We start from the raw sequence: 22,021 nt of genomic DNA on the forward strand, positions 1-22,021 counted from the left end.
GCTTAAAACTGCTAAAAAGAGAGGAAGTTCTGATTTGGAGGAAGCTTTTGGCTTATGTATGATTCTTTTCCAGAAAGTAGAGAGAGTAGAAGAGGTAATCCAATTTATTCACATTCATTTTCAACAAAGAAAGGTGATAATTTAGCTGCAGGTCTAAGAAAATAAATGTACTGAAGGGAGGAATTTGTCCCCTGTCATTAGAAGTAGGTGCATGCATGTGTACATTTTTCAGTATGTGTATATAATATGTAGAGAAGAAAAAACCATTAACTGTGTCTTTCTGTATAGCTACTTGTGGGTGTATATTATCAGGAGTCAACATGGATTCAGCAAGGGGAAATCATGCTTGACCAATCTGTTAGTTTTCTACGACGGCATGATGGGCTGGGTAGATGAGGGGAGAGCAGTGGATGTTGTTTACCTAGACTTCAGCAAGGCTTTTGACACTGTCTCCCATAACAACCTCATCGGGTATTCCTCAGGAAGTGTGGGCTAGATGAGTGGACAGTGAGGTGAATTGAGAACTGGCTGAATGGCAAAGCTCAGAGGGTTGTCATCAGTGGCAGAGAGTCTAGTTGGAGGCCTGTAACTAGTGATGTCCCCCAGGGGACAGTACTGGGCCCAGTCTTGTTCAACTTACTCATCAGTGACCTGGAGGAAGAGATAGAGTGTACAGCAAGTTTGCTGATGAAGCAAAACTGGGAGGAGTGGTGGATACACCGGAAGGCTGTGCTGCCATTCAGTGAGACCTGGACAGGCTGGAGAGTTGGGCGCAAAGGAAACTGATGGAGCTTGACAAGGGCAAGTGCAGGGTCCTGCACCTGGGGAGGAACAACCCCATGGACCAGTGTAGGCTCGGGGCTGACCTGCTGGAGAGCAGCTCTGCGGAGAGGGACCTGGGCGTCCTGGTGGACGACAGGTTGACCATGAGCCAGCAGTGTGCCCTGGCTGCCAAGAAGGCTGATGGGATCCTGGGATGCATTAGGAGGAGTGTGGCCAGCAGGTCGAGGGAGGTTCTTCTTCCCCTCTACACTGCCCTAGTGAGGCCTCATCTGGAGTGCTGTGTCCAGTTCTGGGCTCCCCACTTCAAGAAAGATGAGGAGCTACTGGAGAGAGTCCAGCAGAGGGCTACGAGGATGGTGAGGGGACTGGAGCATCTCTTCTATGAGGAGAGGCTGAGGGAGCTGGGCTTGTTTAGCCTCAAGAAGAGGAGGCTGCGAGGGGACCTAATAAATGCTTATAAATACATCAAGGGTGGGTGTCAGGAGGATGGGGCCAAACTCTTTTCAGTGGTACCCAGCGACAGGACAAGGGGCAATAGGCACAAACTGAAGCATAGGAAGTTCCATCTGAAGATGAGGAGGAACTTCTTCCCTCTGAAGGTGTCGGAGCCCTGGAACAGGCTGCCCAGGGAGGTTGTGGAGTCTCCTTCTCTGGAGATATTTAAGACCCGCCTGGACAAGGTCGTGTGCAGCCTGCTGTAGGTGACCCTGCTTCGGCAGGAGGGTTGGACTAGATGACCCACAGAGGTCCCTTCCAGCCCTGAACATTCTGTGATTCTGTGAAATCCGCATTTTGTCAAGCTGAGTGAATTGTAATCATGTTTTCAATCAAAAAAAAAAAAAACCCAACATAGGTGTAATGTACTGTTCTAGGGAGGTGAGGGGTTTGGGGGATTTCAAGCAAGGGGACAAAGCAAATGAAGGAAAAGCATATCTACGTTGGACTGTTGCTTGGACTAGATGACCTGTGATTGCAAGAGATGTTGCATTATAACTTTTTCTTGTTGAATTTCTTGAAAAAGCCAAAGCTGTTGCATCCACCCCCCTGATGACAGCAGTGACAGTCTTCAAAAGTTAATCGCTAAGCTAGTTGATAATTTTTACTCTTTTTTTTTCTCTCTTTAATTAGCGTATTGGACTGTTTTATCCTTCTCCTTGTGAAGTTAACTGGTAGGTTACTTGCAGATGAAGTAATTTAAAGGGTTTGTTGTAAATTCTCCTGTGAAGAGGGTAAGGGAGAAGAATAACACAAGTCAGGTAACACTGCACTACAAGTTTGGAATTGTACTCAATATGAAAGCTGTCATTACTCTTTATATTTTTTCTGTATACTGGCTTTATGCAAAAAAGTACATATCCATAAGATAAGAATAACAAATTTTATGTCCATTTTACATTACAGGCAGCTAATTAGATTTATTCTTCTAGAACAATAAGAAAGCAGGCAGGGAATATAGCCTATTTTTACCATTATTCAGTATTAACAATAGAGAAGAGAAGGTGGCTTCTAAAGTTGGGTACTTAATGCAAATTCATTCTCTTGCATAAGCTGCAGAGCAGTAATACATAACACTGTCATTAAAACTGACTCATAGCATTCAATGGAAGGTGTGTTTCAAGCTTTAAAAGTGCTGAGAGAATTACTGCAGTCTAGTAAATACCTTACAGTGGGAAAAAATACTTTAGCTCTGTTTTGCTGTAAAATGCTGTTGTGCAAATTGTCTTGAAAGTATTTTGCTTTTTTAAGAAAAAATGAGAATGCAAGCAGAGAAATGGAGTTATTCTAAACTACTAAGTATTCTGATCAGTTGAAAAATGGATGGAAATAGACTATGAAATATATTTAACATCCATCTTTGAAATTCCAGGTCAGGATGGAGACTCTTACATTACTTGATCGTCTTTTAGTTCTGTTCACTGGGGACAGAAGGGAAGTCTCCTATAAAATACAAAAATTCCTCTCTAGCAGTAGGTATTCAGCTCTGTAAATTGATGTTTTGGTGGGTTGGTTTGGTTGGGTGGGGATTGTTTGAGATGCAAGTAGATGGGAATAGGAAATGCATACCTAGCACCACAACAGGCATAAGTGTTAAACTTGCATTTAAATTGGTTTAGTGTGCAGTCTCAGCAGCAAAGAAAGTGTTATAACCTAAAGAAGATTAGAAGACTTACTTCTGACTTTTTTTTTTCTGAATAAATAGTATATCCCCTATTCTATCTGGGTTACAAAGAAAAGTGGAGATTACTCTTCCAGTGTTGGAAAGGCACAAAGAGAGTATTAGTGGACATAAATAATATGCTGCCGTTAAAACTATAACCTTATGCGTTGTCCCTGCTTGTTGGACGGTGGCTTCTTTGGTTGCGTGTGCTGGGTTGGGCACAGGGTCAGTGTGCTGCTGCTGTGCGATTACTGCCTGAGGTGGATGATGAAATGTCTTGATGTGCGCCCATTCTGTTCTCGTTTCTTGATGACCAATGTTGAGGCCTCTCATTGTATGTATATGGTTTTGTACAACTTGCTTACTGCAAACAAGAGACGGCTGTTTCATCTTTTTGGATTTGAAGAGTCTTTCGCCTCGGAAGCTCCCCAGCAGCCTCTCTCACTAGGTTTAACTGAACTTCAGGAAGTTCTTTTTACTGCCCTGAGACATGGTATGCTCTATACTGTTGCCAGCCCATATTTTCTTAGGTTTTCTACTTTGATTTTACAGGAAATAAATAATAATTATTTACTGGGAGTAGAGTCTTATGTTCACATCTCCCATATTACTTCTGTTTCCCTTAATGTTACAAGACTATTTATACAAGAAGCAACTAGATACATTAGAAACAGGAAAGTCAGTTATGCAAGTACTGACTTTTGGGTGCTGCAAGCCTGTATTTTTTTGTAAGCTAATATATGGCTCGAATCTCATGATGAACTCATTGCTCATGCCTGAAGCATCTTCTCCTTAGATTTTTGTTTTCCTCTTTTCTTTCGTTCTAGAACTTCCCCATATGCCAGCCTTTCACTGTCATCTTCCCTGACTCCCTGGAGTAGCTTCCCTGCTCTTCGTCTCTCACCCACCCTTCTTGCCCTTTGCCAGGGGCATGGCCTTGCCTGTTTTCTGCCCTTCTCCTCCCCACACCCTCTCCACTCTGTAATTAAACTTAGAAGACTGAAAGGACAGAGAAGCGCGTGAAGGATGAAAATCAGGTTTATGAGCTTCTTTTTATTACCTTTCCTTTGGTAGGCCTGCCAACATTGTTTACTGTTTAGATGCATCTGTCTTTTCTGAAGACCTGTTTTTCAGGTCCTTCTTTGGGTCACTTACGTATCCAGACATGCCTGTGCTGCCATGGGAATCTGTCATGCCAGAAGTCATCAGCGTACCAGAGAGAAGCTCTGTTGGCACTTGTGAAGCAGTCTGCTTCGCAGAAAGGCCATGCACCTGCCATTTCCTCATTATGTTGAAATATTTTTCAACTGATACGTAAACTTCTGATCTGGATGATTCTTCACTTTGTAGTAACTAACTTCTTAATACTAGTTTTCCACTGTTTTTTTTTTTTGAGGTAGCTTGTGTCTTTCTGTAGAAAACTCTTCCACTTAGAGACTTTTTTGCCAGAATAATAATGTTGACTAGGGCTGTGGTATTCTTTCATTGGGCTTTGATTTTAAATACTAAACTTTTTGACAAAAATTATGGTTAAGTACTGTTTGTTGGATATGTCTGTTTTGCCAGTATGTTGGTGGTGGTGGATGAAGGTATAAAACAAGTACAGGCTGCATATGTATTAAGAAAGTTTGTCTGAACGTTCATACTTTTAATTGTGAGAATAGTTTTCATGTTATGTGAGATTTAAAATACATTTTTTTCTTTTATAACTAATAGAAACCACTAGGCTGAAATTGCAAGAGAACCTTTTACTCGATTTTATTTTTTAAAGTCATTATGTAGACTGGCATTAAAACAGCATTGTTTATTATTTAAAAAAATACATTACCACATCCTGTTTCCAGAGATGAATCAAATGGGCTTCTAATGTTTTTGAAGTTTTTTACTGAGTCATCTGGTGAGGCTTTCATTCACCTCCAGACTTGTATTTTACCATAGCAATTCTGTTCATGCAAAGAACGAGTACAATAGTATGGTTTCAAACATTACGTCTTTATAACTTATAACAACACCCAGAGGCCGTCAGCATAGCAAAAAAACTTTTTGTATCAAAGAGCTTAACATCTGATTAAAGGCAAGACCCAAGAATGCATCTAGCAGTTGAAATGAACAGGAGAGGAAAAATGAACCTTGTGAGTGATTATAAGTCTTTGCGATTAGGTTTCATAATAGGGACTTTGGAGTCCTTTAAGTTTGAGAAATAATAATCAGAATTTCATCTGTTCTTATACTGAATTAGAGATACCGAGTTTAGAAAAAGCAAATAATTTTTCCACTGTAGCTGAAATTGATAGTGTAAGGGCAAGGGTATACGGGGGAAGTATTCTATACGTTTCAGTACTTTTCTCAAATGGTCTCTTTAAGGGAATAAGTCTCTCCAGTGCTCCAAGCCTGGTTGCAGGGATCGTGTTCAGCTTTGCTGTGATCCACCTCAATGCTTGGGTAGCATGTATGGGATGGCAGACTGTCAGCCTTTAGAATTACGTTGCTGGTTTCTCAGTGTCCTTTCGTCTTTATTGAAGGTCCTTCTTCTCCCGGTTTCCTTGTAGCCGAACTGCCCCCGGCCTTGTAATGTGCTGATACCAGTAGGGGTCTTCCAGCCTGGAGTTCCCTTGCATCTTCACAATTTGAAGCGCAATGGTGGCTTGCTTGTTTCTTGCTGAAAAAGCACTTCTGCTTTAGCTAATACTCTGGTTGTTTTATATCCACAGCCACGAGATTTTACAGTTTTTAAGCTGACAAGCTCTGAACTATTCTCATTATAGTAGTTTTATTTCATGCTGTATGAGATGAATGTGGATCTTTTGATCATTGAGGAGTTTTTTGAATATAAATATTCAAAAGCAGATAAAAATCACAACAGCTTGTTTTCCCCACCACCACTCGGTTTCACTATAATTTCAATAGAACTCTAGATTTTGTTTAGGTGAAACAAATGGTATATGAATGATTGTGAATAAATGCTGCTCCCAGCCTGTCTTTTCTTGTATACAGCTGAACTCTTTATTAATATGCATTCACTGATGCAGTTAGTGGTGGATGTAAGCATATGATCTTGTGCAAAAGAAGAGTATTCTGGTCTTTGCTGCTTTGCCTGACTATTTTCAAGTTGATTCTTGGTGCTTTTAGATGAGATCACTAAATTAAATTTGTGGGTTTGTTTCTGTATTTTTTTTTCTCCACTGCAAAGCTGTTTACACGTTTTGCAGATTGACTTGGTGACCTTAACAGATCTTTCAGGTATGTTTGCAGTAATTTACTCAGCAGACTGTAGTTCCCCAACCTGAAGGTGTTCTAGGTGGCTCAGCATGAGGGCATCTGTCCTGACAGCACAAGCTGATTGCTCTGTTGCTGTACGTTCTTTGTCTTCAGTGCAAATCCACTGCAAAGTTTATTTCAGGGTTTTTGGTTTAATGTTCAGAGTCCTCACTAGAATTGTCCTTAGTACCTGGTAGGCTGCTGCTGCTGCTTCTGTGGTGCTGCATTTGAGAAGACTCAAAGCTTTCATCCTCTGTTTCAAGGAAGCTTATGTTAATTGAGAGGAATTGTTGGGATCTCTCTCTTCTCTCTCTCTCTTCTCTTTCTCTGGAATGTGAATCTTTTTTTATTGAACTTCACCTTATTAGAGTGGTCATAAGGTCTTAATGCAGTCTGAGCCACTTTGGAGATTAGTCTTCTTGACTTGTGTTTGACTTAAACTTACACAGGTGAATAAATCAACAGGCAGGTTTTTTCAACTAGAAAGTGTGGAAAAACCTCACCTTTTATTTAAATGTGGTTAGTGTTTAGTTACTGTGATAACAGACATTTTAAAAAGTCTATGAAGCGTTAAAATAAGCACATTCAAATATTTTCAGTATTATTTGTACTTACTGTTATTGGAGCACATGTCTTGTAATAGACTTTCACACATTGAAATAGTAGCAATATCTTCATTAAGATGAAACTTTGTATGGAGACTTGTTTCTACAGATTTCAATTTCTTCAGGTTTTTTTGATGCAAGCTACTTTGAGGTTGATGGAGTTAGAGAGTTATTTTCTAATTAAAGAAAAATAAAAAGCAAACCCAAAAGAAGCAAAAAAAAGCCCCAACACCCCCCCACCCCCCCCCCACCCCTGCCCGAAGACCACCACTGCACGCCATTTGCCCTTTGTGTGGTTTAATCACTTGCAATGACTTTTGTGAAAGAAGAACCAGTTGTGAAAAGCCTTTGAGTTGTTTCTTTAAATGTTTCCTGGACATATGCTTGCATATTAATGTGAATTTCTTCTTGAAATGACCTGCCTTTGGGTGTTAGGACAGCTAGTAATAGATTGGCTTCTTTTTGTCCTTTATTGAAAACTTCTGATGGCATTCTTTGCAAGGTTAACTTTGTTGAACATAGATCAGTCTTATTTAAATCAAATGTCTCTGTTTGCATGGAAAACTCATGAAGAAGAAATGACAAATAATTTTTACAGTGTAGTTAGAATGTAATTCTGTTCATTTGCATGTATTGTGTTTTCTTATTAATTTACTATGAAATTTTGGGTGGCTCCCCCCTCACATTTTTGTTTGTTCTGTATCTTTGGTATGCCCTTTTAAAGGAAAAAGTGATTTCTTGGGTTTTTTTTCTTTTTACTTTGAATAGGGAACCAGTAATCTGTACTTGATGATATGTTTGAAGATTACAAGGCAGAGTAGTCATTGTGGTTATTTTGATCTGCATTAAATGCCCACAGAATTTGGTTTCAGCATTCATTTGCTATCTATAAATACTTTATATTCACCTTTCCTTTCTGTTCTTTTATGAGAAAGCTCCATCCCAGCCAAAGCCAGTGCAGAGAGGAACATCTGACTTTCAGGATGTGAATGGGAGTTATTTTTAGAACAATGAAGGCAAAACTGGGTTGGTAGGAGGGAGAAAGTTTGTCAGGTTAGAAGAACTTCAGTCTTTTTTTGTTAGGAGACAGTCTTTTAAAATCTCCAGTATGCTTTGTGTGTGCGCATGTGAACGATTCGGTGGCTGATCCAGTTAGCGATGCATCAGAGGACTTTTTTCTAAGTGCCCAGGTCTTTTGCATCTGCTGTTTTGTCTGCTGCCAGCGTGGCGGCGTAGGGCTGCTGGGGCACGGTTAGTGGCTGCTGCCATTGTGGAGAGGAATCTGGCAGTGGGCTTTTTGACAGTAGGCTGCCAGAGAATAGAGGGACCGGAGAGCAGGATGGAGGAACTGGAGAGGCCCTTTTTTTCCACAAATACCCTGCTGAGCTCAAACTTTAGAGCAGTCCTTCAACTGACTGACTGCTCAGCGCTTCTGATGTGTTCCCTTAAAGGTAATATATTGTACTGTTCTTGGACAGGAACTCCCTCTGCTCAAAACTTTGAATGTGCTCTCTTTTATTTTTTTAGTGTGTGGTAAAGGAGGAAGACTTTTATGCTCAACACTTTTTTTCTCTTTTTTCCTTCTTCTAAGCATGAGTCTTCAAACACAAATGTGGGAATTGAAACACAACGTGAGTCCTAATGTGTATGTGTAACACTTTGAAAATAGTAGCTTTTTTGGGTAATTGTTAAAGATGAAAAAGTTATGCCTGTAATATTATTTTATAGCCTGGGGATTTGAAGTTCATGGCAGATTGTCAAAGATAATATGGGACTAAATAGTAAGCAATGTGACAAGTCAATATTGTGTATTACTGGTGTTCTGAGAGGAGAGAATGAAAGATTAAAATGAAGGAACCAACTTCCAAGGAGGCTACAACAAATATTGTGTCAGATAAAGAAATATTAGCTTCTTCCACAGGAAGATATTCATTTATCTGAAAAAAAAAGAAAAATTCTTTTATCTAAAAAAAATAAATTTTTTTTTTTTTTTCCTTGCCCCCCCTGCCCCCTTTGCCTATGGTATTTTGGTAAGCAGAAGTGTGCTTTTACTTCAAATTCAAATGCTGGGCACTTCTCTTCAGTAGAAGTGAATGTGTAAGTGTCAGGCTTCATGTGCCAGATGAAACTGCAAAGGCTTTGGATTTAACAGGTTGCTGTTAAGAGTGTTATCCTCTGAGCACTGGTGGTTTTTCTTCAGAGCTGCTACAGGTATAGCAAAGACCACCCAGCATGCGTAAGGACCAGCATAAACCTCATAAGAAGCTGTCACACCCACAATAGACTTATTTGTTAAGGTTCTTATCAGAGAGGAAGACTAAAATGGAAGCAAAATTGTCTTTCCTGTCCTGTTATGACTCATGGGAGTTGCTTTTGTACTGAACGCTTTGATAATCAGTCTGCTTATTTGTCACTGTGGTCTTAGAAGCATCCTGCTAAGCACCCACTCTTTTTGAGTTGGCCACAGCTGTTAGAGAAGCTCAGAAATCCTGAGTTTTAAAAGAAGTGAATCTTAATTCATATATCCAGGACAAGCTGAATTTATTTTTGAATCTGTACTTGCATACAAAAGGAAGAGCACTCACGGTTCAATGTAAAATAAACCAAATAGTTATTGGTGCCCTGGTCTTCAAGCTCTGTTTTCCTTTAGGAATTTAACCTAACAGGTATTTTTAATAGTTGGAAGCTGATTCAACCCTTTTGCTAGTTGTGTGCTTGCTTTGGAATGGGAACTTTGTTCGGGTTCTTCCCTCCCTCTGCACCCCTGGCCCTGCTGCCATGGTGGCATGCTGCCTTTTAGGCCAGTTATGTGACAGTGACTTCTCTTGATGTATAACTCATCCAGACTAGTTTGCAGGTTGCAGTATATCAACAGCTATTTAAAAAAAAAAGAAAAAAAAAAAAAAAGAAAAACAACTCCAAAAACCAACACAGTGAAGTCAAGTTCCAATGATGATATACGCAATGTCAATAAAAGCTTACTGGAGCTGAATTTTAAAACCTGTGAGTTTGTGCAAACAACCTTGGTGTTTTGCTTTTACATAATTTGTTCACATTTGACAGTTTTCTAAATTTTTGAGTTGTTTTCACCAGCTGTTCTTTTAATTCCTAATTTTTTTTTATGAGCAGAAGAGGATGGATTGAAGCTTAGAGTATGAAAAATGGCATGCTTAATTGCAAGTTCCTGTTGCTTTTTGTCTCTTCTTTGGCTTTTTATTTTTTCAACTTCCACATTGTGAGTTTCTTTGTATTATGAAATCTTGATGGCTCTTCCTCCAGAACCTTGTCCCATAAGAAGGTCTACTGTCCCTCCATAAAATGCCAAAAGAACAAGCAGTAGTTTTTTTCCAAATGCAGGAGTGAGACTGGCAACACTTCACTAGTAATATGATTGTATTTTTCTCTCCATGCTTAAAGTCAGACTATTGCTAGTAGCTTCCTCCTCACAGCTGTTCAAATACTGAACTTGTTCTTCCTAATCTGTAATTCCTCATAATACGTCTGGTGCATTCTTCTGGATCAGTAAGTCCAGAAAACCTTCTCCAGCTATTTTCTAACCCTGTCACTTGTATATTCTGCTATAACCCCGAATCAGGTGCTTGTAACTTTAATTAGGGTTTTCCTGGAAAAACTCAGGAAACAGAACTACACATATAAAGGGGAGGGCAAGGAAGAGGTGCTGTAGTAGTGATACATTATGACTAATAGAGGCAGTTAATGCTTCCTTTCCTGTATGTATCTTGTATGGCAGAAGACATGCCAGGGTTTGGGTTAATGCATAACCATCAAAGACAGATACTTATATTGTGTAAGTTCTGTACACCTGTTTACTGACCCACTGTTTTGTTAGTGAACAGACGAAAATGTACCTGGCCTCTAGAAATTCTTAGTTGTATCTTCTCAATGAGGAAAAATAATAAATAAATAAAAATATTGTTTACTTCTTGTTTTTGGAGAGCAAGAGGGTTGTATTACCTACTGGCAAGAAGCTTGTTTAGAAGCTAATGGATGACTGAAGTCAGAAGTTTGTAACTGACTTCAGCAGGGTGCAAATTGCACTCTTTCTGTCTTGATGTATGACGTGAACTGTATACTTGATATGCGATGTACTGATATACAAATCTAACTGTATATTTCTACAACAGTTTTATTTCTCCAAACTTTTGTGAAGACAAATGTCTACCTCAGGTTTTCTATAGTTCTCACTAAATGTCTCTATTAAGATTTAACTATGTAAAAAGTGTTTCTCCCACCTTGATTATGAAATAATGAATAGCATTCTTAGTTACAGTTGAGGCCTTGGAATGAGTGGGTAAATTGGATGTTTTTGGGTGATGCTCTGGAATTCTTAATAGTAATGAAGGGAAAAGGAAATGAGGAAGAGCTAGGGGTTTTCCCCATTGTTTTAATTTAAATGCAAATGATCAGTACCGTAATGTTATAATAGTCCGTATTTTTATTCCCAGAATGTTTATACAGTTTTTGTTTTTTACATGTAAGCCTTAAATGCTATTGTAAAACAACTACATTTTTATTATAATCTCACAATGTTATAGTTCTGGATTAAGTAAAACGAATTTGTTGTTGTTCATTTCATGATGTTTCGTTTTGCTGAATTGACTCTGCGTTTTGTAGAATGCCATGGTAACATAGAGACCATCTTGGAGATCTGTTGGTTTAATTCATAAGTTGTTGATGTGTTTTGAATCTGGTTGCCTCAGAAAGGGGTGTTAGGAGAATGAGTGCTATTTCCCTACTGAGAACCTTTGAGAAGTAAAGAATGGGTTTATTTCCTCTTCTGCGAGCGTTGTCACTCTAGCCAGCAGGCAACTTATTAAAGCAGACCTATATGGTGCAAAGAATGAAATTGTGGTTGCTATTAATAAGGTTTTCTTTGCTATTTTCAGTGTTCAGCTTGAAAGAATCCAGCCTGTCTTCGCTAATTTGCAGAATAATGTAATTCTTGCTATGGATAAGGTTTTTTTACATTGCTTTTTTAGTTAAAAAATCTAGATTATAGTTTTTCTTTATTTTTATTATTACAGTTACTCTGCCATTCTCAAGACTGTCATTTGTAGAGTTTGAGTTAATGTTACCAGATTGCCTGCAAGAATCGGCGATTTCAAAAACAATATTGACAAGGGCAGTGCCTCTTCAAAAGCAGAAAATCCCAGAGAGTTCAGTGGGTGCTGCTACTGAGCAAGTATTTTTAGCAGTTTCTTCTCAGTATTTGAGGAGCTTTCAAAGGCAAAGATCTCAAACAAGTGTATACATGTTGTCTAGGGATTAGATGGGTCTGGCTAGTCTGAGTTCACTAATGTTGCAGAAGACAACTCATCTGAATTACTGCCCTGCTTGAGGCAAGGTGGCAAAAGATCTGGGACAAAAGTGTCTGGGTATGAATCAGCACTACTGCTGCATGCCACTTGTCATCTTTTCGTTAGCTATCAGTTTCAAGATTAGGTTCTCATAAAGTGCTCTCAGCAGAGTTGTGCACGATGACTCCAGAGCTAGCACAGAAGGGGTGGGCCGCTCAAGTGCAGTTTTCTTTTGGTAGGCACCCTGTCTGTGCATCTGGATTACCTTTGCTGTCAGTCGTGGTGCACTCTGGCGAGAACGAGAAGCTGGTTCGTGTGTTTCTTTGGGCCAGTCGAAGTGTGTCACTGATGGTGAACAAACATTGACAAGTGAGTTGACAGGCTTTTGCTTTTAGGGAATTATGCGTGAATGCTGCTCAAGGTGCCATGAGTCCAGGAGCACCAGTGTAACGAGCGGATCAGCTTTCTGTGGCTCTTACTTTTAATGAAGTAGAAAGGGAAACTGCATGATTGGTGGGGAGGGGAAGATGTGTAGCACTGAATTTCAGAAAGGAAGGTCAGCTGCTTGCAAATCTAACCTTTATTTCCCAATTTAAAAATAAGATATGTACTGAATACATGTGCAGAAGTCTTAAAAATAGAAAAATAAAAGTAGTGGATCACAAGTTGCAGGCCTGTGTAGCTTGAAGTAGTTTATGAGAAATTTAGAAATTGTGAACAAGTGAAATAGGAAACTGCAAGGAAATTTTTTTTTGAGTTTTTGATGCATTATCTAATAAGCTTCTTTACTGTTTTGTCATGGATCAAAAAAGTATTGTGTACACTGTGAGGCAGAAAGACAATGTATACTAATAGCATTAGCAGATAGTAATGAATGTTATCACAAACTAATTTCGTGAAAGACTTGTCCATGAATGATGTAGGTAACTGAAGTAGTGGATTTGGTGGTGTTACTGAATAGTGCTAACAGAAAGCAGAGTATATGTTTTCTGACTGTTCTTTCTGGCAAGTATTTTTGCTGTTCTAAATGTGGCTGGCTTGTTTTCTTGTGTCTTGCTTACATTATGGCATTAACGTCTCTCTCGAGGTCTTTGTAGTGGTATTTCTGTCACTCAGCTGCAGCATGGGACAGCCAGCTGCACCCGTGTGCCTGGCACCAGCCTGTTTCAGTAGAAAGCCGAAGCAGCCCAGTGCAGGCTCTGTTATCATGCTGATGGGTGCAACTGAGCAGATGCTCCTCCTTTTCCAGGAGCTCATTTTTTTTTAGTTTGTTACTGTAAGCAGAAAGCCTGGACAAAAAGCACAAAGGCTTTTGTGAGAAGGAGATGCCAAATGAGATAGGAGGAGAATATATGGAAGGAAAAGGAAAGAGTATTTTATACAATTCACAAGTGAAGAAAAAAAAAAGATTAAAACAGTAAATTAAGCCACTAAAATAATTCATTAAGGAGTGGGTAACTTTTTTAAAAACAAAAGCAAGCAAAACCCCCTTAACCATCGCTTTAATTTGGAAGTCACTGCTTTATTTTCAGTTTGTTTCCAAAATACTGTGATTGATTAACTCTGAAATTGCTTCAAAAAACAACAGAACGCCCCAAATTATCTTCCTGTGTCTTGCTGAGGCTGGTGTCATTTTGATTTCCCTTCACCCTTGAGTCGTCCTTTCCGTTACGTGTGACTTGGTCACCGCAGGTCTTTTGGCCAGCACCCCTCGCCTACAGTGAAACAGCAACGAGACTTCCCGCTTGTGTGAGCTGAACCTAGTATCATGAGGTCACACTCACCCAATAAGTCAATTAAATGAATTCACTTCTGTCCTGCCTGCTTGTTCCTCATGAGTAGTCCAGTTCTTGGAGCACTGAACTGTGGAAATGACATATTTCCAATTCATGGTGAAGCTATTTTAGCTTTTTTCCCATTTTTAAAAGTGGGATATATGCCTTTAATATTAGGGGAAAAAATGTGGTCTGAATTACCAAAACCCAACTTTGGTGTGTTTAGTTTATCAGACTTAAAAGATTGTAGGAGATGCATAGTGAGCCTAACACAGACAGACACAAAAAAACTTTGTTCTTTTTCCTGTGTGTAGTTGCTTGATTAGGGAAACAGGAAAAAAAAAATTTTTGAAAACCGTTTTTTACTGTTTATTACATTTCCATTGGAGCTGATAATGGAAATAATTTTCTAAATCTGACTGCTAGTCTAGCAAATAGTTTCCTTTATTTTTTTTAAATAATCACAGAAAATAGTAGTAGAAGAATTTTTCCTATTTAGTGTTCTTTCTACCTTATCCTTGTTGTCATTACAGTAGACAAATAATAAATTTACTAAACACAATTTGTTTTTATACCTAGCTGTCAACGTACACCAAACTGAGAACATAAGTAATTACAGGTGTATTTTTGCTCACTGAGGTAGTTTCTGTCAATGTTTTTGTTTGCTTCTGTCCAGTAGAAAATAACTCAAAGTTAGCTATTATTGTAATAGACATCCTAAGTATGGGATTACAAGGCCAGCTGTTCTGTCATATATCTATTCTCAGTAGGCTCTGTCCATTACACATGCTGCTAACATCTCCTGGTCATAAAATGTAGAAGTAGATTAATTGTCTGTTACACTTGTTAGACAATATTGGTGTGATGCGTATATACCACTGTGCTCTCTTACTGAAATAAAACAAAGTACTAATTACATTATTTTATCTTCTTTCCCCAGGAAGGTACCGACTGCCTAGAAATTAAGAAAGGGTGTGAGAAGACTGGGTCATCAAGGTGGAATTTTTTTCCAAGAGCCTTTTCACAATTGCCTTTTGCAAAATCTTTGGACGCTCCCTATTGTGCCATGTTTTGTGGCTCTCACCGTAAGAGGAATTTGTCTTGATGAAGATTCCTAACATTGGTAATGTGATGAATAAATTTGAGATCCTTGGGGTTGTAGGTGAAGGTAAGTAGTATCTTAATGAATTAGAATTTTATATAGATTTGACTTAGTTCTCCTGATTGTAGTAGGTTTTCATTTGTAAAATACTGCTTTTATGTAGATTTTAAGGAACATCATTTCATTCTCTACAGCTCCTTCTAATTCCATTCTCAGATGGAAGAAGTTTTGAAGATGAAAATAAAGGAAGAGAAATGGGATAATATTGTAGTTTGGGATTTTTTTTGGTTTTTTTTAAGGTTTACTGTATTGATTTCTCTTTAGTGATACTAGGGAGATGCAAGTTATCAATCTTTTCTGCAGGTATATTTTAAAAAATAATTTCAGCATTTTAAAATTCAGTTACTTTAAGGGAATTTCTGTAAAATTTCAGTGCACAGAAATTTAGTACAGTACCTGTATGTGCAAGTTCTGGATAATAATACCGCGAACAATATTATTTGTGTAGCTAGGAGGTGACTGAAGACTGTTTTATCTTGATTCTTTTTTTTCCTGCTTTGAGATGGTTTATCTCTTTTCTTCTTTGTTTCAGGAGCCTATGGCGTTGTACTTAAATGCAGACACAAGGTAAGTAAATTGCTTAAAGTCAGAGATGAATGTTGGTATTTGGGTGAAAGAGTGTCTTTTGATGAGAACTGAGATCACAGAATCACAGAATAGTAGGGGTTGGAAGGGACCTCTGTGGGTCATCTAGTCCAACCCCCCTGCTGAAGCAGGGTCACCTACAGCAGGCTGCACAGGACCTTGTCCAGGTGGGTCTTGAATATCTCCAGAGAAGGAGACTCCACAACCTCCCTGGGCAGCCTGTTCCAGGGCTCCGTCACCCTCAGAGGGAAGAAGTTCCTCCTCATGTTCAGACGGAACTTCCTGTGCCTCAGTTTGTGCCCATTGCCCCTTGTCCTGTCACTGGGCACCACTGAAAAGAGCTTGGCCCCATCCTCCTGACACCCACCCTTCAGATATTTGTAGGCATTTATAAGGTCCCCTCGCAGCCTTCTCTTCTTCAGGCTGAACAAGCCCAGTTCCCTCAGCCTCTCCTCGTAGGATAGATGCTCCAGTCCCCTCACCATCCTTGTAGCCCTAAGAGATGTGGCAGCTGGGGTGGGCTTTTCCTTGCAGTCAGTTATTCAGTTTTTTAACTGCAGTACTGTCAGAGCAAATGGCTACATCTAGTACTAAATCTCCATTTTTTTGGTGTTTAATATTTGTCTGAAATATGTGAAGTATTACTAATGTTCCATTAATCTCAACTAAGCAAGTTTTTGGGAAAAAAAAAAAAAAGGAAAAAAGGTAAGGTTGTTTTGGGATGTAGTTTATGATCAAGCAGTCTCAATTAGAATGTCAAATTAATTGCCAAATACCGCTATATAAGCACTTACCTGTCTTGGGACGGGGAGGGAGTGGGTCCATGTGGAATTTCTACAGCTGTTGGACAATCAAGCTAGTAAGAAAGCACTGACTTTTACGCTTGTTGATTTTAATCTGGAACAAGAAGTAAAAAAGGGAAGAAAAAGCATCATCTGAGACAAAAATGATGTCTTGCAACGTGTCTACGCTATTTTAACTAATGTGTGATTTGGATATATCTGAACTTGCTGCTCATCGACAGGGAACTCTGACATGAAGTACTTTGCTATATGACTACACTGCTGCTCCAAAGACAGCAAAGTAACTTCTACTTCTCTGAAGCAAAGCAATTCAGAGTCATGGAATGATTCATTGTTAGTGATCCAAAAATATATAAAAATTTTTGTATGTAGTTCATAACTTTTTCTGGAAAAAGTTAACACTGTGCAGGCCTGTGTTCTTGTGGTGGCTTTTAGCATGTATACAGAAGGACTTTTGCACAGGACCTACAGTTAAATTTGGAGTGGCTTACACTATTACATTTCTTAAAAAAAGAAAAAAAAAAAACAAAAAAGGATCTTTCAAAGTTCTCTATCTCAAGCTGAAGCCTTGTCAGGCTTGGGGAAGACTATGAATGGTTTTGTTAAATTGGGTGTTTTTTGGATAGTTACGGAATAATAAGCCAGAGTGAATAGTTTGAGAGTATGTAGATAGTGACAATACAGTTTATACTAGGCAGCTGCCTTTTTGGAAGACAACATCACCAAGACTCAAGAAGTTTCTAGGATTTCCTGCATTGCTGAGTGACATTTAAGCTCTGCATGTCGTTTAGTCGTGTCCTCATCCGAAAGAGTTCAGTACTCATAAGCATACAGTGTAATGGCAGGGCAATCTGTTGTCTGAGTTCCAGTAAGTATGCTTCACAGTGTACCAGATGACTAGAAGGGAAAGGCTTTCCTTTAGCAGAGGGAGATGCTTCCTCCTACAGCCTGTGTAAGGACACTGAATTGCTTGTGAGGATCTGAATTTTTAGGTAGTCGTACCATTTTTTTTCTGCAGCTTCAAACTTGAAACAACTGTATTGAAGTTCTAAACAAAGTGGTATTTATTAAAGCTTCTAGAAGGTGGGTTTACTAAGACCTAGGTTTTCTGGTGTTTGGAGATCTGAAGAAAAGGTGAGGTATCTTGCTGTTTTAAGCTTATTGATTTAGGATTCTCAGTTACTTAAAGCAAGCTGCGCCCAAACTCCAAGAGCAGATGACTTCAGGGGCTATCTGTGTTCCTGAAAAAGAATACCTATCTAAAAGTTAAACTTTGATATGCATCTTTTTCCCATCCTTCCCCTGGTTGTTTTTTCCTTTTACGCCTTGGTAAAATAAGTTGAGAGACCTGTCCCCAGCTCTTTTGCCAGGTACTGCACAGATTCAGAGCAGACATGTCCTGCTTGCTGCCTAGATATACAAGGTTTCTTAAGAAAACATTTGATAATTGCCACGAGGGTTTAGTTCATGTTTAATTGTAGGCATCATAATAAATATAATTATTTACTTGTGGCTATAAAGGAAAAGAGCTGGAGGGACAGTATGAATTGAATCTTGAAGATGTGAAAAGATCATAGAATCATAGAATGGTAAGGGTTGGAAAAGATGCTGCCTATTTGCTCAAGATTTTTCATTTACCTTAAGACAGAGAAGATCCAAATTATAGACAGAAATTTTAAGGCTCTGATATTGATCATTGGCCAGAATGAACGTGCTAGAACTGGAGCTGCAGAGGAACACCCTTCTAATGGGAAGGGAGGAAGAAAAGGGAAGAAGATTCCTAATTCCTGTGACATCAAAGATGTTGTGAACTAAATGAGTGGGTTTTAGGTGAAGCCTAAAACCGGTCACTAAGTAGCTCAAAATAGGAATTTCTGCCAAACCGTGGTAACAAAGATTGTGCATCAAGAAAAGCTACTTGTATACAAAGGAAGAAAAAAATATGTTGCACGATGATGTTTGTAGTTGTTCTTGACCAAAAACTGTTTTTAATACAGCTTTCCTACCTATGTAAAAAAAAAAAAAAAAAAAGATTGATTTCACTTTCATGAAGTCCTAACAGAATTACCTGCAAATGCAAAGATATGTGGGCTTTTTTAATGTTGGGCTGATGGTCGTACTTTTTTTTAGTATGGATGAAGAAAGTAAGAAATTCTTCCACATGACCTGTCTGCAGGTATCATAGCTGAACTTTGAGTGCATTGCATAGTGAGTCTATTCCGCACCACATATGCAGTCCAGAAACAGCACAAAAACTAGAGAATATTGCAGTATATTAATGTATGTGTGGTATACACCAGGCCATCCTTGGTCATGTTCCCTCAGTATGTACTGCTGTTCTTTTTGTGCAAAGCTAGCAGTTATGTCTAAGAATTTGAGTGTAGAAGTATTTATATTTATCTTTATAAATGGTGGTAACGCGCCAGGATTGATTTCTCAGCCATTTTAAGTCAATGTATCTCTATTGTATTTGGTGAGAGGGTAAATTTTGTGTGAAATGAGCAGCTGGCCCCAAATTGCAATAATTTTCCAATGTAGAATCCACTAGTGCTTCAATAAATACATAGCTTTTTGCCCCAGTGCATTTCATTGGCATGTATGTGTGGATTTAAATTGAAGAGAATGGCATAAGGAATAAATACCTTGCCATTATTATACGCATTTTTTCTTTGCTAAGGGAACATTATCAGAAAAGCTAAAGTAGCTCCTCTAGAATGACTGTGTTTACGTTATTATACAGCATGTTGTTATCACATATTCTTTATTGCGAATTGTGGTTTGTGCATAAAGATTGCTTGTTTATCTGGGTTTTTTTCTGATGTGAAGCTAATACAAATAATGTTGAGATAAAGCAGATCTGATGTTCTGAAAAGCTTTTTCCTTTTTTCTTTTAATGAGAGGACTTTTCAGAAGGAATACTGGAAGTAAATTTTATATTCACAAACTATTAGAATAGGCTGTCTTGGCTTATTTACTGCATCTTGGCTGTGTTTTCTGAGAAGAAAAGCCACTTGAACAGTTCAGCAGTGTCAGAGATTGTGGCTGAGGAACAGAATCTTTGCTTATGTTTAAGACTTGTCAAATATTTGCCCTTTAAATAAAACCACTATTCCCGTTACTTTGCAACGTGGGCTTGCAGCTTCATGCAGAATTATTCTGTACTAATAGGGACTTAGGCACAAGTATTAGGAGGACTCTGGCATCAGGTGCAAAGCTAATAGGACGATATTGTGACTTAAAATCAGTAAAATGATAGGAAGATGCTGTGGGAAAGCCATAGGTGTCCAAAGACAGGCACAGTGAAGAAAGAAGCCTAGAGGAAAAAATAAAGCTGAAATTCAGTGTGAAAATGGAATGTATTGATATGCCATGAGATAATAAACTGTGTATATAGCGGGGAACATCACAAACTGTAGCTGAAAATAGTAGGAAGAGTTTGTAGAAATGAGGTGAATACATCCTTGGACAACTAATGTCTAGGTAGGCAAGATGATGACACTGGAACAGGAGGTCATTCATTAGAATGAGGCAGAGCTCACCACAGTGCCAGCCTGGAGAGGAAGAAGGATTCATACTAGCAGGCAGTCAGACCACAGCTGTTCTACTAATGCTTCGAAAGCAGTGATTTTTAACTTCTGCTTTAGTTCTCATCTGCAGAGTGGGACTAGTGCATAGTGGTTTGCTTTATCTAACCAGGGCTTTTGTTCTGTTGAAAGTTTGAGAAGGATGCAGATGCAAGTCTGTGAAAAAAAAAAAAAAAAAAAAAGTCCTTTTTTTTTTCTTCAGAGCAGGATTTCATTATTATCCGGTACATAAGAAATAGACTGCAACTTAAGAAATGAGCATGAAACACTTGGACACCTAAAGCAGATCATTATATAAATAATAAAGTGTGGTAGCTGATGGTTTTCCACTTTTAGACCGGCTGGTGTGGGGAGCTGACAGAAACTTGCAGGAGAAACCACTGAAAATATGCAAAAGGGAGGATGTCTATGTACATATAGCTGAATGTCTAAATTTATGGGGTTTTTTTAGGTTAGCTAGTTGTGCAGGAAGGTGTCTGGTGATGCAAATTCTCTAAAATCACGGTAGAAATTTATGAACTCTCCTAGACTTACCCTTTCTCTTGCTATGCGCTGTGTTTTGTCAGAGTCCTTGGAGCCGGAGGGGATGCAGGTTAATGACTTAGAAATTTAAGGCCAGTTGTTCTTATATGTACGACATCTCCTGCCTAATAAGGTGTTTTTTCTTGTCTTTTATTTTAGAAGTGTGTCTAGTTTTGGTTGTTCTTTATAGTACGAGATTTTTTTAGACCTTTTTCCTTAGGATAAAAACCACTGAATACCCTTATTTAAAAACAAACAGAAAGAAATGTTAGTTTACAGAATCATTTGGCCACTTCAGTGCATTGAAGAATAACAAAGAATAAACTTTTTGATAAGTTTAATACTTCTAGGCAATTTCCTCTTAGCCTAGAATTTAATTTTGTCTTGTTTGAGCCTTCAGTACTACTCTTGTGTTGTCTTCTGGTAAATTTTGTATGTGTCTCAGAATATCTGAAGTAAATGTTTACTGACCTCTTAAAGAAAGGTGTAGTTCACCTATTAAAAAAAATATAATGGATAGCCATATGTAACAGAATCATTAGATCTGAGTATCTCAGTCTATTCCGTGTCTTTTATCACTAGATCACCTACTGACCAGCAGGGTCACAGTTTCCCTTGTTTTCCATTTGAAGTCAATGTTTTTCTGTTCCTCCAGGTAGCCCATCTCCACTTCTGCACTCTTTGCACTATTTTGTGTTTGAGCTCAGTTAGGAATTCCCTGTTTACCAATGCTGGCCAACTTGAGAAACTTCTGCCAGCTTTCTTTGTGTTGGGGTGGGCCTTTCCAGTGCTGTGAGGAAGTCATCCCTGTAGAGCAACCAGCCCTCCTAGATCCCTTTAGCATTTAGGGCTGTCTCTAAGCAAATCCTTGAACAGGGTGAAATCTGTTCTATTGAAGGTCCAGGGTCATAAGTCTACTGTCCTTGTTTCTTAATTCTTTCAGGATCTTAAATTCCATTATCTCATGGTGTTTTGCATCAGGAGATGCTGGTCTGTTTCTAATCCCAGTAAGAAAGGAACTCAGACTCTGTAAGATGTCATTGAAAGTGCTATTTCTTTACAGTGTTAGCTTTAGTGAGGTAAAAATGGTGCAGTGGTACAGGTAATCTTACATCCCTTTGGATGCTGGGAACCTGAAGTTGAGCAGCATCAAATTGGGCCTCTGATCGGGGTGCAGCAAACCCTGCAGACCGTGTCTGTAAGCAGGGCTTGCCCATTTTCATTATACAAGCTATTAGAGGATTTTCTTACAACAAAACTGGATTAATCTGTCAAGCAGAAAGGATGATTTCAGGAGAACTTCTTGCTGCAAGGCCATGCGGGGGGTGTAGCTGCGGGCTCTGCCCGCAGGCTCCCCTGGTGCGGGGTGCCGTCTGTTTGTGGCAGCGTTCTGGTCATGCAGGCTATCCCACCACAGTTTCTGCAGTCCTGAGGAGTGATTTCATCTAAGATGACGGGTAGTTCAGAT

General features: G+C 39.0%; 1 protein-coding gene across 6 annotated transcripts in view; it reads left to right on the forward strand.

The window, feature by feature from the left end:
• Positions 1–22,021, forward strand: part of CDKL5 (cyclin dependent kinase like 5) — a 143,898-nt gene that overhangs the window by 37,255 nt on the left and 84,622 nt on the right. For 5 of the 6 annotated variants that reach the window (XM_075429046.1, XM_075429083.1, XM_075429055.1 and 2 more), the window contains exons 2-3: positions 14,838–15,065; positions 15,592–15,626. In XM_075429046.1, the coding sequence (XP_075285161.1) occupies positions 15,002–15,065; positions 15,592–15,626 (99 nt within the window). In that variant the 5' untranslated portion in view covers positions 14,838–15,001. Of the gene's footprint in view, positions 1–8,414; positions 8,436–14,837; positions 15,066–15,591; positions 15,627–22,021 lie in introns of those variants that run through there. The other variant, XM_075429067.1, reaches the window with a different exon arrangement.

Source organism: Opisthocomus hoazin, chromosome 1, assembly GCF_030867145.1.
Source record: "Opisthocomus hoazin isolate bOpiHoa1 chromosome 1, bOpiHoa1.hap1, whole genome shotgun sequence".
NCBI classification, from domain to species: Eukaryota; Metazoa; Chordata; class Aves; order Opisthocomiformes; family Opisthocomidae; genus Opisthocomus; species Opisthocomus hoazin.